Raw genomic sequence first — 16,867 nt, 5'->3', positions numbered from 1 at the left:
ATTTTGATCATTAAGCAGATTATCCCGGTCCAATTTGATACACATGGTCATCTTTTTCCAGCTATTGAGGTTTTTCCCCGTATCTTTGAGTGCTCGGCGGACAGCTTGCAAAGCATCAACTGTATGCATAGTTCAGGACATACATAATGTTTCAAAGAGATTAAGAATCCAATTAAAGAAAATTACTCCAAGTTTTGAGTTCCCTTAACAAAAATCACAGAGAAACCAACCTTCCAACGGATGAGTAATCGTGCAGAAGCAAGTTGCAGAAGGTGACATGAAAGTAGAACAAGTATGATCCCAATTAGGCAAAATCTCCACCTTGGCATCTATGCAACAAGAAATTTAAACTTTCAGTTAAATTACTTCGAAAATTAAGAGATACTCTAAAATGGCTGTCGAAAAGCAAAACAAACCATACTTTGAAGAAGAAGCATGAAGGTAGATGTAAAAAGAGGATGCAAGCCATTTTTATGCCTGGAAATATGGGTGAGCTCAGAATGGGAGGAGAATTGAGTCAGGAAATTATAATTTAGCTAAACAAAGTAAAGTGATTCGGTAAGTTGGCACTTCCCAGGTTGGGATTATTTTGGATTAATGGAGATTTAAGACTTGAAGAACTATGTCGGAGACGACTTTGTCTTTCAAGTAACTGAGTAAGGCGCCATATTCCAACTTCCTTCAGGATTTTAAAAAGCCCTATAATATTATAAATTGCAACATAAAGAGAAAGACTGCTGGAGAAAATTGCTATTTCATAGTGCATTTTAAAATATGTTGGTGAGGCTTCAAATAATCCATGGAAACATCTCTTTCAAAGTATTGTCATTTTAATGGGTGAAAATGACAGATAACTTGTACCTGTCAATGAAGTGCCTTCTAAGAATTTACATGCAGCTATTTGGATATAAATTGAATACTTTCTTCCATAATTTAGAAAAGTGGGCATATGGTATAAAGGGCTTGAGTATCCTCCTTGGCAAACCGGTTTCTAAGGGAGTTCTATCCAACCACAAAAAGCTCTTACCCGACCCAATTCTACAAAAGGCCCATACCCAACCAATAATATCAATTTGGGAGTGGGCTCCTCCTCCGAGTCTTTCTATTGGTTTCTATGGAAAGTTCATGACAGATGAACAAATAACAATTGGCTCTAATAAAAAAGCATAAATATGTATTATTTACAGCTCATGAAGACGACCTCTGAGCTTATTCTGCAAAAAAAAGATATAATAACAGTAGTAATAGTGATTCTAGATATTAAAGTTCCATAAAGAAAATGGTGGGAATCAGCGAGGCCTGATGGTGGGGACAACACCACTACAAGGTCGCTTCCAGCTTCAGGAAAGTCACCAGACCAGTATGAGTTTCTTTCAGAATAGAGAGATGATGTGGGGATTCCTGAGGATCCTGAGGCTGAGATATCTAAATCTGTCGGGATAGTTCTGATTCTGGAAGCATTGAAGATAGGTTCTCTAATTCTCTACCACTTCCAGCATTGAAGGTCAACGCTCTGTCTCATCCTCACAACACTTGAGAGCATGCCATAAATCTTCTGAGGCATTCGGAAGAGTAGGACCCATGCCGTTGTCTATTACGGAGTACATCATCCAGATTGACATGCTGAATTCACCTGTTGTTGCATTTAAATCATGCCATCTTCTCAGACGTAGCGTTGAGTGAAGGCAATTAGAGAGTGCTGGGAAAAAGTAAAAAAAAAAAAAAAAAAAAAAAAAAAAAAAAAAAATCAGAAGTACCAGCTGGACAATGTTTCTACCATGAGAAATAGGCTTCATCTCGTCAACAACTCGAGAAAAACAATCCGAGGCTGTAAGCATCACTCTTCTCTGTTAACTGGTGTGTGAGTAAGTACGAGGATCAAGGTAAAGCTACAATAGGAAGATAAAGTGGAAGTGATTCACTTTGAAAATTGAAGCATAGGTGTTCAGTGTTCTATCATTTAAAGGACCGATCTGAGAAAGATGACTTGAGAAATCCAAATTTCAAACTAGGTTTCAATAATTTGCTTACTGGGGTGCCTCTCACAACAGTGAACACGTGACCTTCACCTCCTGCATCACTTGGAACTGGTACAAGTTTTGAGATTCCGAAATCAGAAACTTTGCAGTGGAATTTGGAGTCAAATATGTTGTTTGCCTTGATATCTCTGTGGATGATGGGTGGGTCAGCTTCTTTATGGAGGTAGATAATGCTCTGGCTAAACCCAATGCAAAATGCAACCATGGAGAAACTCAATGGATTTCGGAATCTACTGTCATAACAACAACAATATCAAATTCACAGCAGATATAGTTGCAAGAGGTAGAACAAACTAAGTTTTGCAATGGTAAACTGGGGAAAAAATCTTAGGATATATGAGGTCATGAACAGAACCATTAGGCATAAACTCATACATAACATCTGCAAACATAAAAATACAGGATACATTTGAGTATTTGCAGTAAATGAAGCTACTACACTATTGAGTGTATCTTATTTTACTTGAGCAATTTATCTTGTTCTAAAACTCAAGGCATGTTATGAGGAGAGTATCAAAAATTTTCTATAAAGTATCACTCGACTTAAAAGCTTGTAATTTGATGCTTACAGAAGCTTTAAAGTAATCAGATTGCCTATCTCCTTGGTATGCTGACGGTTAAATTGTTCCACATAAAATTCTGGACAAATGAAGTTAAAAAGCTAACTAAATTGATTAACAAATGGATGAAGGTTCATGGCAGAACAAGATACATCAAGAGATACACGAATGACGACTCACAACACGGTCATATGAGAAAACAACCCAAGTGCGGAGCTAGTTTCCCAGAAAGTTTCATGTTAGCAACCGCCTGTATTGCGAGAGAACCAAGAAAAAAAAAAAAAAAAAAAAAAAAAAACCAGAAAATGTATTAGTCCAAACAATCCATCAATGTGTTCAATTTATAAATGTACAATCTACTGTAGCATAAATCGTCATATTTATCAACTTACAGTTCTTGGACGGGGAGATAGCCCTCTTGGATCCATTAAGCAGATTACTCCGGTCCAAGATGAGCACAGGATCAGTCTTTTTCCAGCTATTGAGATTTTTCCTGTATCTTTGAGTGCTCGGCGGACAGCTTGCAAAGCATTACTGTATTCATAGTTCAGCACATACATAATTTTTCAAAGAGATTAGAATCCAATAAAAGAAAATTAACTCCAGTTTGGGTTTCCCTTAACAAAAATCACAGAGAAACCAACCTTCCAATGGATGAGTATCTGTGCAGAAGCAAGTTGCAGAAAGTGCCATGAAAGTAGAACAGTATGATCCAATAGGCAAACTCTCCACCTTGGCATCTATACAACAAGAAATTTAACACTTTCAGTTAAACTACTTCGAAAATTAAGAGATACGCTAAAATGGCTAGTCGAAAAGCAAAAACAACCATACCTTTGCAGAAGAAGCATTAAGGTTGACGTAAAAAGAGGATGAAAGCCATTTTTATGCCTGGAAAATATGGGTGAGCTCAGAAGGAGAAGATTGAGTCAGGAAATTATAATTTTAGCTAAACAAAGTAAATGGATTCGGTAAATTGGCACTTCCCAGGTTGGGATTGGATTAATGGAGATTAAGACTTGAAGAACTAGGTCGGGGACGAATTTGTCTTTCAAGTAACTGAGGAACTGCATATCTACTTCCTTACAGGATTTTAGAAAGCCCTGTATGGTGCGTTTGGTTTATTATTTTGGATAGGATTTTAGAGATATATTAGATAATTGAATATGGGAGTATTACGAGATAAAATTTATAAATTTATAAAATAAACCCCTAAGTTTGCTAATTTAATAATACCCCAACATATAAAATGACAAAAATACCTCCACCACCTGCAGTGCCAGATTCCAGCCACCACCGTCGGAATCTGGCCGAAAAATCATGTTAAGACACAGACCGGTCGGATCTGTGTCGTAACGCATTGTATGGCCTTTTCGACCAGATCCACCACGAATCTGACTAAAAAAGGCTAGATCTAAGGCCTGCCGTGCCTGTGACGGCCGAAAAAGGCCAAAATGACAATCATCTTTGGTCGTCGCTCACGGCCAATCTGGCCTTTTCTGGCTAGATCCGTGGTGGATCTGGCCAGAAAAGGCCAAATCGGTGAAATTCTGGCCATTTATGGTCGTCAGGTAGGCCGTTGTACAGATTCCGGCTACCACTAACAGTGGTTGTCGGAATCTGGCAAGTATGGGTCGCGGGAGTGTTTTTGTAATTTTTAGACTTTTTTTTTCAGGGTGTATTTGTGAAATTAATAACTTTATGGGGTCTAAAAGTAATTAAAAAAATGGGTAAATTTCTTGAATAATGTGCCAAATATTATTTGGAGAATAGGATGGGAATAGGGATAAAAATAATAAGCCAAACATGGCCATAATTATCATAAACCGTAAATAAGAGAGAGAGAGAGGTGGAACAAATAGGTCGGGTTAGGGGTCAACCCTATGTCAACCCGCATCAAGATGGGTTCAACTCGACCCGTGTATACCCTGTCAGGCGGGGCGGGTCTTTGTAGACCAGCCCGACGGCCCGAGGGTTATATATTTAAAAAAAAAAAAAAAAACCATCTAATCTGTCGGGTTGGCAACGCAACTCGGGGGGTTGGACAAAAAAAATTAATTTTTTTTCAATACCCTTTACCCTTAAATGTAGTCATTTTATAGCAGTTGGAGAGGCCTTTTGGTCATTTTCTTTCCCTTTTTTTTTTTTTTTAATAAATAGATCCTAAACTCATATCTTCTCACATCCCAAATTCTCTTATTTTCTCTATTGAAATCTCTCAATTATTCTCTTTATTGTTAATTTGCTCATTTAATTTTATTAGTTTTACAATTTTCAATTCATATTTCCAAATTCTAATTCTCCTTCTTTAATTTTTATTTCTTCTATACCATTTTTTTTTTTAACTATAATAGATAGATATTTCATCCCATCAATTTCGATGATGAAGGAAATTATCCTAGTCCCCTTGATTTACTAACGTAAATGCAGTAGATTTAAAAGTCGCTTTCCTATTCTCAGAATCCGATACAACCTCATAATATTCCCTCCCTTCCTCCCCATGCTATTACAGCTCCTAGTGCTTCTAGAATGTCATTGTAATCGTCGTTCTCATCCAATTCCATCTCAAGCAAAAGCGGGTTCATCAATTATAGTCGAAACCGACTATAGTCACACATCAGACGTTTGGGTGCATTCGATAAGTTTTACCAGACAAAAAATGGAGTTCATGCACATGAAGACAATAAAAGCAAGTATTGGGAAATATTTATAAAGCTGATGCAGGTAAGATACTAGTACTTTAAAAAGACATGCTAATAAACATATTACTCAACATGGAGATACAGAAACCAATCAAACTCAAATAACTAACATGGGTACTACTGACGTTATAATTCTGATGTATATAGGAAATGATAGCTTATTATATTGCTGCAAAGGTCAACCTATTAATATGCTGAAGATAAATATTTTGAAAGATTTATAAAAATTCATTTTTTCCAAGATTTAAAAGTTATTCTAAAACTGCAACTAGAAATGATTTAATAAAATTGTTTGGGAAAATGAAATTAGAATTAAAAAATAAAATACATGGTTGTCAGTTATGTGACTCTAACCGTCGATATTGGAGTAGGTAGAGCTAAACAAGATGATATTTGTGTGACTAGTCATTATTTTGATAACGAATGTAAATTAAATAAATTTTTAATTAAGACTTCGACTCCTGGAGTGCACTTAATAGACCGAAGAGGACTCGAACCCAAAGCACAGCCTCCTCTTCAGAAGCATCAACAAGAATGTACTGCCCTCCATGCAGTTACAGGGTAATGAGCTTCACCAATATTTGGTAACCCTCGACGTGCTACCTGCAGATCCACAACCAAGAGCCAACTTTGATGTCTTAGAATATTGGAAAACCAGAAAATGTATTTGTTTGATATTGTTAAGACTTGCCTTGGATATTTTCTCTGTTCCTGTCTCAACCATCTCATCCGAACAAACATTTAGTGCAAATGGAAGAATTTTAAATGAAAGGAGGACTAAACTTTCACAAAAAATGATTGAAGTCCTCATATGTCTTCAAGATTGGGAACGATCGCGCCATCAGGATCAATACAAGATTGTCAACGATACTTTAATAGAATCATTTCAATTTTGTAATATAGATGATACGGATGAAGGAGGTCCTAGTCAACCCCCAAATTAGTTGTTTTGTAGATTATAACTTTGTAACTTGTAAATTAATTGTCAATTATTGCACTCTTTTTTCCTTACCAAGTTTTTGTCCCAATTGAGTTTTTCTTGGTAAAGTTTTTAATGAGGCAATAATTGTTATATTTTTTTATTTCTTATTTTATTTTTTTATAAATTAATAAATCTAATTTTTCTTGTATTACAATTTAATTGTATTAAAATTTGAAATGTTAACAAAAAAAAAAAAAAATTAATTTAATTATTGATATTTGAAAAGTTAGCTAAAAATAATTACACAAAAGAAAAAAAATTTAAAATTTAAAATTCAAAAAAAACTTTGGGCCAGCCTGCCCAATCTGCACCGAAACCCGCCGGGCTAGGGTTGGCTAGCTAGGCTAGGCCAACCCTTCTAGCCAAGGCAGGCTGGGTTTTGGATAACCTACCGTTGGTCGGACGGGTTATTTTTCCACCTTTAAGAAAGACTATTGAAGAAAATTACTATTTCATAGTGCATTTTAAAATATAGTTGATTAAAAGCTTCAAATAATTAAGTGGAAACATCTCTTTCAAAGTATTGTCACCATGGTTATTAGTCTCCTACGATACCCGATATGTATCATACGATATGATTCGATACAAGTCACCAACGATATGTATCAGATAATGTATTATAAACCTTTCAATACGTTAATATATATCCTATGATATGATATGTATCCATTCGTATCCTTAAAAATATCGATATAACTTTATTAATTTAGGCTAAAGGCCCAAAAAAGATTTTGGGTCGGAACCGGGTCATCCAACCCGATTCACTAAAACTTGCTTAAATTTACTCATTTTGCATGGAGAAAGTGAAGAGAAACATGTGTTGCCCATTTTGCATGATAATAATAATACAAGTAGAGATATAGATATTAACACTAATCTTGGAAATGATATGAATGGTTGAGAGAAAATAATATAGATTATTAATTTTGTGATTAATTTTGATTATGTAATATCATAATTTAAAGCCAATAATACCACAAAATTCTTTAATTAATCTTGGGCATAATATTAATTTTTAATTTTTTTAATTATTTTATTCGTTTTTTTGAAAAAGGCGTACTCTACGATATACGATACGTATCCTACGATACGATCTGATACGGATTGTCAACGATACATATAAGAGAGTATATCCTAAACCTTGGTTATTAGTATTCTATGATACGCGATACGTATCCTACGATACGATTCGATATGGGTCGCTAACGATACTTATCAGAGAGTATATCCTAAACCTTTTGATACGTTGATATGTATTCTACGATACGATACGTGTTCATATCCTTAAAAATATCGATACAATTTTATTAATTTAGGCCAAAGGTCCAAAAAGAATTTTAGATTGAATCTGAGTCATCCAACCTGGTTTACTAAAACTTGCTTAAATTTATCTATTTTGCATTGAGAAAGTTAAAAGAAAGATACGTTACCAATTTTTCATTATAATAATAACACAAGTGCCTTCCACGAATTCATATGCAGCTATTTGGATATAAATTGATTATTTTCTTTCATAATTTATGCATATCCATCAATTATGCAAGTACCCAGTTGGCCAGTTCTTAAAAACTCTCGTTCTTGGTGCACATAAAGTCAAGTCTACAGATTTGATAGCCACTCAAATGGTGGCCATTTATGGTGTCACCTTTCTGAAAACTGTTGCTGTAAAATACTTGGTCAAGTTAGTGCCCTTCCATGAATAAATGATTTCATCCATTTACATGATTACATTAGATTGTTAAACCGACAGAAAAATATATGAAAAAAGACAACCACTGTGTTATTTAATTCTCTGCCTAAACTCGTCAGCTGTTTGACAACCTGGAAGATACTTAATGCAAATTATAATATCATCTCCTTTCAGGCGTTCAGATGTCCCCTGGAGTTATATTCGGGGACCCATTATTCGATTGGTGACTCTCAGGATAGTTTATAGAATAATCAAATATTCAAACTTAAATCGCTTTGGGTTGTTTGGTAGAATATTTAAAATATAATATTCAGAAAAACGATTTTAAGTTGAGATAAATTGGATTAAATAGAATAGGATAGGATAGGATTCTATTATATCTTAGGTTTAAAATCTAATCTCACAACTTTCTCTCACAACTTCTAATGTGGTAACTCGTCATTAGTCAAATTACAAAATGAGTCCTGCCAGCCTATTTGCGAGCAAACCAAACCAATGATGAACTGTCATGTCGGAGGTTGTGAGAGAAAGTTGTGGACCTATTATTATTGATTCTGAAAAACTATTTTATGTTGAGTTGAGTTGGATTAAATAGAATAGGATAAGATTCTAAGAATGTGTTTGGTATAATATTTGAAAATTATATCAAAGTTAGATAAAATGCTGGATAGTTGTTTGATACATTGTTTGAAAACATTTTTTTGAAAATATTTAGAGTATTTTTTAACCCCTTACATTTGTCAATTTAACTAAACACCTCCACAATAAAACTTTAAAAATTAACAAAAACACCCCCCAAAAATGGAGCCATCAATGGCCAAATCACTGGTCATGGATCTGGTCAGAAACGACAAGATTGACCAGATCCGGTCGATCGTGTGCCATTCGCGTGCCGACGGTTGACAATGGTTGCTGGCTGGGGTGCTTTAGTTAATTTTTAAACTTTTATTGTAGGGGATGTTTAGTTAAATTTACAAATATAAGGGGTTAAAATGATCTAAATTTTTTGAGTTGAATAGAATAAGATAATAGAAACAAGTCCCCCCTTTTTTCATTGTTAATAGAAAAAGTCTTATTTGATTGGATTAATTTTTAGAATAATGATCCCAGTAAGTAAAGAAACACATCTTGTTTTTAAATTTAAATAGGATAACATAAAAATGATTCAAAAAAGTGAAACAAACAGGGACTTGGTATTTGGGATTTGAAATATACTATTCTTGATAGATACAGGAGGATTTGTTGTTGAGTTCGGAACTAAATTCAACTAGAATTAAAGAAAGCAAATATGCATATCCTATAGCAATTTTCTAGTTATAATAAAGATTTTTTTTTTTTAATATCACCGGGGGTGACCGAGCTAGCTTACGCATACTTTAATTAATCCACCAGGACCTTGGAATTGCTGGCCAGGTAAAAGCTCCAGTAGTCACCTCTATTAGTGCCTAGGAAGACTTAAACTTAAGAGCTCATGAGACCTCTTTTTACTCTTTTATCATCAGGCGACCCAGTGGTGGTTCATAACAAAGAATGTTCGCTATGAATCCCACGGTAAATTTGCTGTTACTAAAGCGAATTTCTAAATAAGTATTTTTTAAATTTGTATTACATTAGCAAAGTAGTTGGGATGCCCTAAACACTACTAAGGGTAATAAATTTTAGAGGGTTTCATAATGAAATTTTGCACCGGTAAAAGTAGATATACCTCTCATATAGAGAATCAAACAATATAAACCCTTATGTATACGGTTTGATTTATCCTACCCTTTGTTTGCTCAATTTTATCGATTTTGTAGGGATTAAGGCTAGTGGTTAGAATAATAAATCCCATCATTTACTTAATCACATAGTTTAGATTATGTTAGGATCCCACATTAGAAAGGAAAAAGGTGGGCATGAGGGTTATAAAGAAATTGGACACCCTCCCTTGACAAGCCAGTTTTTCAAGTAGAGTTTTAACCAATCCCACAAAAGGTTCACTACTCAGCCCAATTTCTACAAAATGCCCATTGCCCAGCCAATTAATATCAATATGTGAGTGGGTTCTTATCAATTGGTATCATAGCATGATTCTATGTCCACGTGGACATCGCCTACATGGCAGGTTGACTTTCGGGCTAGGATGCTACCTCGAGAAAGGGCATGGAGGCCCGAGGGAAAGGGGATCTGCGTAGTCACCCAAGGGGTAAAGAGGCCGACGAGAGTAAAGAGGCTGACGTGGACGTCGACTGTGGAAGCATGGTGGTGTATTAGGGTCCCACATTGGAAAGGTGATAGGCTGACCTTGGGCCTGGGCTGCTACCCCGAGAAAGGGCATGGAGGCCCAATAGAAAGGAGATTCGTGTAGTTATACAAAGGGTAAAGAGGTCGACGTTGATGTCAGCTGCAGACGCATAGTGGTGTGTTGGGATCCCACATTGGAAAAGATAAGTGTGGGCGTGTGGGTTATAAAAGACTTGAGCATTCTCCTTTGGCAAACTAGTTTTCTAAGGAGAGTTCTATCCAAACCCACAAAAAGCCTATTGCCCAACCCAATTCCTACAAAAGGCCCATTACCCAGCCAATTAATATCAATTTGGGAGTGGGTACCTACCTCTGAGTCTTCTATTTGTTTCTATGGAAAGTTCTTTACATATGATCAAATATACAAGTGGCTCTAATAAAGCATAAATATGTATTATTTACAGCTCATGAACACGACCTCTCAGCTGTACATTTAGCTATATACAAACTGATACACACATAAATCAGAGTTCACTTTATTTCTGCAAAAAGGAGATATAATAACAGTAGTAATAGTGATTCTAGATATTAAAGTTCCACAAAGAAACTGGTGGGAATCAGCGAGGCCTGATGGTGGGGACAACACCACTAACAAGGTCGCTTCCACCTTCAGGAAAGCCACCAGACACGTATGAGTTTCTTTCGGAATAGAGAGATGATGTGGGGATTCCTGAGGATCCTGAGGCTGAGATGTATGAATCTGTTGGGATAGTTTCTGATTCTGGAAGCATTGAAGATAGGTTCTCTAATTCTCTCACCACTTCCAGCATTGAAGGTCGACGCTCTGTCTCATCCTCATAACACTTGAGGGCTAATGCCATAAATCTTCTGAGGCATTTGGAAGAGTATGGACCCATGCCGTTGTCTATTATAGAGTACATCCCAGATTGACATGCTGAATTCACCTGTTGTTGCATTTAAATCATGCCATCTTCTCAGACTTTAGCGTGTGAACGAAGGCATATTGGAGAGTGTTGGGAAAAAAGTAAAAAAAAAAAAAAAAAAAAAAATCAAAAGTACCTGCTGGACAATGCTTCTACCATGAGAAATAGGCTTCATTCCTGTCAACAACTCGAGAAAAAAAATTCCAAGGCTATAAACATCACTCTTGTCTGTTAACTGGTGAGTGAGTAAGTGTAGAGGATCAAGGTAGCCCTGCAATAGGAAGATAAAGTGGAAGTGATTCACTTTGAAAATTTGAAGCATAGGTGTTCAGTGTTCTACCATTTAAAGGTTCAATCTGAGAAAGATGACTTGAGAAATCCAAATTTCATAACTAGGTTTCAATAATGTACTTACTGGGGTGCCTCTCACAACAGTGAACACATGACCTTCTCCTCCTGAATCACTTGGAACTGGTGCAAGCTTTGAGATTCCGAAAACAGCAACTTTTGCAGTAAATTGGGAGTCCAACAATATGTTGTTTGCCTTGATATCTCTGTGGATGATGGGTGGGTCAGCTTCTTTATGGAGGTAGATAATGCCCTTGGCTGAACCCAATGCAATATGCAATCTCATGGCGAAACTCATAGGATTTCGGAATCTACCTGTCATAACACAAACAATATCAAATTCACATCATGATATAGTTTGCAAGTGGTAGAACAAAACCAAGTTTTGCAATGGTAAACTGGGGAAAAAATCATAGGATTTACCATATAGGAGGTCATGAACAGAACCATTAGGCATAAACTCATATACTAACATCTGCAAACACAAAAATCAAGGATACTTTTGAGTATTAGCAGTTAATGAAGCTCACTACCTACTATTAAGTGTATCTTATTTTACTTGAGCAATTTTATCTTGTTCTAAAATTCAAGGCATGTTATGAGGAGAGTATCAAAAATTTTCTGATAATGCATAATATTTCCAGAAGTGGCAATGGATAAGGTACCTGCTCGCCTCCTTCATCACAATATCCAATCAATGAAACGAGGTTGCGATGATGTAAACGCGACAAAATTTCTATTTCAGTTAAGAATTCTCTCTCACCCTGCAAGGATCCTTGCTGTGCCCTCTTGATTGCCACAGCTGTGCCATTGTCCAAAATGCCTTTATAAACCTTTCCATAGCCTCCTTGACCAACTAGACTGGACTCACTAAAACCACTGGTAGCTTTTTCAAGTTCTGTGAAACTAAATCCCTTGACACTTGCAGCTTTGATTGGAATTTTTGCAACTGTTAAAAGAAACATCATTTATGCTTCTAAATATAAATACAAGAGAAAGTAGCCCTCTAGATCAAGGCAAATACAAAAGAACTTACTTGACTGTTTCTTTGAAACCTCTTGCTTGTGTTTTGATTTCTTTTTGTAGAAAATAAACAACATGACCAAAGATATTGCAATTAGGCCAGCAATGGACCCTAACACAATTCCAGTCACAGCACCTTTGCTCATGCCTGATTTTGATCTTCGAGAATGACTGCAACAAGACCGGTTTGAGAACCCTTGCCACTTAAGTTTAAGAAATGCAACCAAATATGATTAACTATAATTATTGAACTACAAAATTTTGCATACCATGAAAATGAGTAATACTCTTAGGTAGATCATTGATGATAGTGATAAGTAAATAGTAATCCACAAGAATAGGCAGACCAAAAATGGAACTGGAACTACAATTTTAATTGGAAAATTTTGCAGCCTTGAGACTTACCATCTGCATAAGGTCCATGGCGAGTAAAATTGATCAGTTCGTAGGGAAAAAAAACATCACTCAAAGAAAGAGTAAATGTAGCAATTTGGTCCATAATCCGATAGACCTCACTCTTGTTAACTTCATTGGTAGTACTATTGATATACTGAGGAAAAACCTTTAAGGTAATCAATAGCCTACGACCCCTTTGCCATAAAAGTCAATTGATAAGGATTCAAGCCAAGACTGGAGTCACGTCCAGCACAAATGCATTCATGTATGGGGGAAAATCGGACATGCTAGGACTTTTCAAACGTACATCAACTCCAAGGGGCAGAGCACAGAAGCAGGAAGCAGGTGATTCTGGGACATATTCCATATACAAACTTGCCAGACAGGACTGCAGGAGGCATGTAGGATTAGAAGTGTTATTTGAAGTTCCAGAAACCTCATCATCTCTGATATTGGGTCCACAGAATTGAACTATATTGAATTCGTTTGCACTTGTACAAACAGGATTGCCCTGAAGCCTAAGCAGTCCAAAAAATTGCAACTGATAAGTCAAATAAACTTCTTACATGGATTTCTATTTGCAAAGACTACAAATACTCACCTAATGGTGACATTTGAAGGAGGATCTATTGTACCTGAAACATTTGTAAGCGAATTATTCTGGAAATCCCTGCAAGAAAAACATAGAAACAAAGAAGATCTTATGAGAATTCAGGTAACTAGAATTGGAGTATTGATGTTCAACCACTGTTCCTGATGTAGTTAATCTCAAAAGTAAGCAAATAAAAACCGTATAACTTTTTCTTGTCGTACAAGGTAAGTGTCGCATTTGCACGAAAATTAACATTCTGCCAAATATTTGGGGGAACACTGCCAGTCAAATTATTGTTTTCAAGTGACCTGCAATAAATTACAAACTAGCTTTATTAATTATTTCAGATGGAAGATATAAACTGCCATTCTTAAGTACTTCATATGGAAGATAAATTTCTAACCGCATATATCTTTCTAATTATTGAGGAATTCTTAAGATTTTCAATTAAAAAAAAAAAAGTGAGATTAAAAATGAGGAGAGCCTCTTACAGTCTCTGGAGATGAGTAAAGCCTGAAAAATTTGAGGGGATAGGTCCAGTCAGCATATTATTGGATAGATCACTGCAACATTGAAAACAAAACGAGTTACTTTCATTACATCAATGTAAAAGAAATTCATTATAAGCAATAGCAAGAGATATTTATGTATCTATATATATGAAAAAATGTAGCATGTGTAAGGAACTTTGAACATTGACAATGACATACATAGTCGTGATATTGTTGGCAAGCTTATTTGTTGGTATGCTTCCAGTAAGTTGATTTGAGCTAAGATCTCTGTAACATGAAAAGTAATCGAGATCAGATATAAGATGAATCCAACTCTTAAGAAAGTCTTAGTTAATTTGCTAAGAGCTGGTTATGTAAATTCAGCAATTTTTCAAATGACTACTTGGAATTGTGCACAGATGATAATCATATAAATGCTGAATGACAAATATTGTGGAGATAAATTATAATTTTGACTAGCTTTGTTCAACTAAAAGATATAACCATCATTTATTGCAAAGAAATTATAAACAACTTCCTGCAGACTTACAAGTAAAGAAGGTTTGCTTAAATCAGGAATAGTTCCTTGCAATCTGCAGTTCCTAAGACTCCTGTTGAGTTGAAAGGAAAGAAATAAGCACAATGTTATTGATCCTTCAGTTTTTGTGTACCTATTGCCTTCATATGTATATTTTAGCACTTGGCAGTGTATAAATAAAAAATAAAAGAAAAATCCATGGGAAGGGAGAGAGATTACAGCTTCACCAGTTTGGGCATGTTTTTATAAGAATTTGGAATCTCGGTACCTTCAAAGTTGTTGTTATCAAATTGTCTGCAACAATAAGAGAAATGGGGTTATTAGCCAGAGACCAAAAGGTTTGAGATACTGGAGTCTGATAGTCATTACACAAGAGAACTTGAAGGAACGGTGAACTTACAAAATCCTCAGGTTTGGCATCCTGGAAAATTCTTGCGGAAGATACCCTGATAAGTTGTTATTGTCCAACAGGCTGCAAATTAAATTTATCAAAATATTATGTCATTGCAACAACAGAAACATACTCATTGTGTAAAATAAAGCAACATCAATAAAAATGTAATGAACTCACAAGTGTAAGAGTTGAGGTAATTCAGAAAGCTCTGGTGGAATCTGACCACTGATTGAGTTGTTGTTCAAATGACTGCCATTAAAAACAACATGAATAACTGCTTTTTGTAAGGGATTTGGCTAACTAGGAGGCACTTACAAGTGTCTGGCCCTTGTCATATTTGCCAAAGTTTTTGGCAGTGGTCCAGAAATATTGTTACTGTCCAGGTTTAATATTGTTACATTAGAAAGAGAACCAAGCTCATCTGGTATAGGCCCTGATATTTGATTTGCGCTCCGAAGCCTGCATGCAAATGAAAAATACACTTCCATATATAGGTTCGAAATTTTCACGGAGTAGTTAAAAATTAAGTTAAATGATAACTCGGCATCCAACTATAAAGTAATCACTCGACTTAAAAGCTTGTAATTTGATGCTTACAGAAGCTTTAAAGTAATCAGATTGCCTATCTCCTTGGGTATGCTGCCGGTTAAATTGTTCCACATAAAATTCCTGGAAAAATGAAGTTAAAAAGCTAACTAAATTGATTAACAAATGGATGAAGGTTCATGGCAGAACAAGATATCATCAAGATGATACACAGAATGACATGACTCACAATACGGTCATATGAGAAAACAACCCAAGTGCCGGAGCTAGTTTCCCAGAAAGTTTCATGCTTAGCAACCGCCTGTATTGCGAGATAAACCATGAAAAACCAGAAAATGTATTAGTCCGAACAATCCATCAATGTGTTCAATTCATAAATGTGCAATCAACTGTATGCATAAATCGTCATATTTATCAACTTACAGTTCTTGGACATGGAGATAGCCATCATTTGGATCCATTAAGCAGATTTCTCCGGTCCAATTTGATACACATGGATCAGTCTTTTTCCAGCTATTGAGATTTTTCCCTGCATCATTGAGTGCTCGGCGGACAGCTTGCAAAGCATCAACTGTATGCATAGTTCAGGACATACATAATTTTTCAAAGAGAATAAGAATCCAATAAAAGAAAATTGACTCCAAGTTTGGAGTTTCCCTTAACAAAAATCACAGAGAAGCCAACCTTCCAATGGATGAGTAATCTGCGCAGAAGCAAGTTGCAGAAAGTGACATGGAAGTAGACAAGTATGATCCCAATTAGGTAAAATCTCCACCTTGGCATCTATGCAACAAGAAATTTAACACTTTCAGTTAAACTACTTCGAAAATTAAGAGATACGCTAAAATGGCTAGTCGAAAAGCAAAACAAACCATACTTTGCAGAAGAAGCATGAACGTTGACGTAAAAAGAGGATGCAAGCCATTTTTATGCCTGGAAAATATGCGTGAGCTCAGAATGGGAGAAGATTGAGTCAAGAAATTATAATTTTAGCTAAACAAAGTAAATGGATTCGGTAATTTGGCACTTCCCATGTTGGGATTATTTTGGGTTAATGGAGATTAAGACATGAAGAACTAGGTCGGAGGCAATTTAACTCCACTTGGCCATTTAAAAACTCCTGTTCTTGGTGCACATAAAGCTAAGTCTATAGATTTGATAGCCACTCAAATTGTGGCCATTTTTGGTGTCACCTTTCTGAAAACTGTTGCTGTAATATACTGGGTCAAGTTAGTGCCCTTCCATGAATAAATGATTTCATCCTGGTATACCTAAAAAATCAAGGCTGATGTGAGTTTACGTCAGCTAACGCCAATCAGAGTTCAAGAAGGTTTTGTGTCATCCTGGAGTTACCACATTGTTAAAAAGACAGAAGGAGTATAGTTGTCATCAACTTGGC

General features: G+C 35.8%; 1 protein-coding gene and 1 long non-coding RNA gene across 4 annotated transcripts; both read right to left on the bottom strand.

Moving 5' to 3' along the window:
• Positions 1 to 32: 32 nt before the first annotated feature.
• Positions 33 to 3,508, bottom strand: LOC116129965. 3 transcript variants are annotated; one of them, XR_004127983.1, is made up of 4 exons: positions 1,758 to 2,021; positions 1,488 to 1,633; positions 231 to 329; positions 33 to 119 (listed from the first exon to the last, which is right to left on the bottom strand). It is a non-coding gene; the product is annotated as an uncharacterized LOC116129965 (long non-coding RNA). The 3 variants fall into 3 exon arrangements; XR_004127985.1 differs by lacking the exons at positions 1,488 to 1,633; positions 1,758 to 2,021 and adding an exon at positions 3,434 to 3,508; XR_004127984.1 differs by lacking the exons at positions 1,488 to 1,633; positions 1,758 to 2,021 and adding an exon at positions 422 to 483.
• A 7,838-nt stretch (positions 3,509 to 11,346) lies between these two features.
• On the bottom strand, positions 11,347 to 16,376 carry LOC116129967 (probable LRR receptor-like serine/threonine-protein kinase At5g37450). The gene is made up of 20 exons (XM_031415709.1): positions 16,346 to 16,376; positions 16,153 to 16,251; positions 15,892 to 16,039; positions 15,698 to 15,769; positions 15,520 to 15,591; positions 15,238 to 15,381; positions 15,100 to 15,171; positions 14,929 to 15,000; positions 14,748 to 14,822; positions 14,541 to 14,601; positions 14,408 to 14,427; positions 14,210 to 14,278; positions 13,991 to 14,062; positions 13,721 to 13,807; positions 13,509 to 13,577; positions 13,143 to 13,425; positions 12,525 to 12,714; positions 12,154 to 12,437; positions 11,912 to 11,963; positions 11,347 to 11,803 (listed from the first exon to the last, which is right to left on the bottom strand). The coding sequence occupies exons 1-20, from the start codon at positions 16,359 to 16,361 to the stop codon at positions 11,484 to 11,486; spliced, it is 2,277 nt and encodes a 758-aa protein (XP_031271569.1). The 5' UTR covers positions 16,362 to 16,376; the 3' UTR covers positions 11,347 to 11,483.
• Between the last annotated feature and the right edge of the window lie 491 nt (positions 16,377 to 16,867).

Source organism: Pistacia vera, unplaced genomic scaffold, assembly GCF_008641045.1.
Source record: "Pistacia vera cultivar Batoury unplaced genomic scaffold, PisVer_v2 Contig216, whole genome shotgun sequence".
Lineage (NCBI taxonomy): Eukaryota > Viridiplantae > Streptophyta > Magnoliopsida > Sapindales > Anacardiaceae > Pistacia > Pistacia vera.
Note: the sequence above shows the minus strand (reverse complement) of the source record. Positions and strands in the feature narration are given on the sequence as shown.

Bases quoted from the DNA above. Each gene is read 5' to 3' on its own strand.
- LOC116129967 (XM_031415709.1), bottom strand. The intron at 16,040-16,152 runs GTTGGCTTCTCT...CTATGCATACAG, and splicing joins GATTACTCATCCATTGGAAG to TTGATGCTTTGCAAGCTGTC. The intron at 14,063-14,209 runs GTATGTCATTGT...TCAATGTTGCAG, and splicing joins GCCAACAATATCACGACTAT to TGATCTATCCAATAATATGC.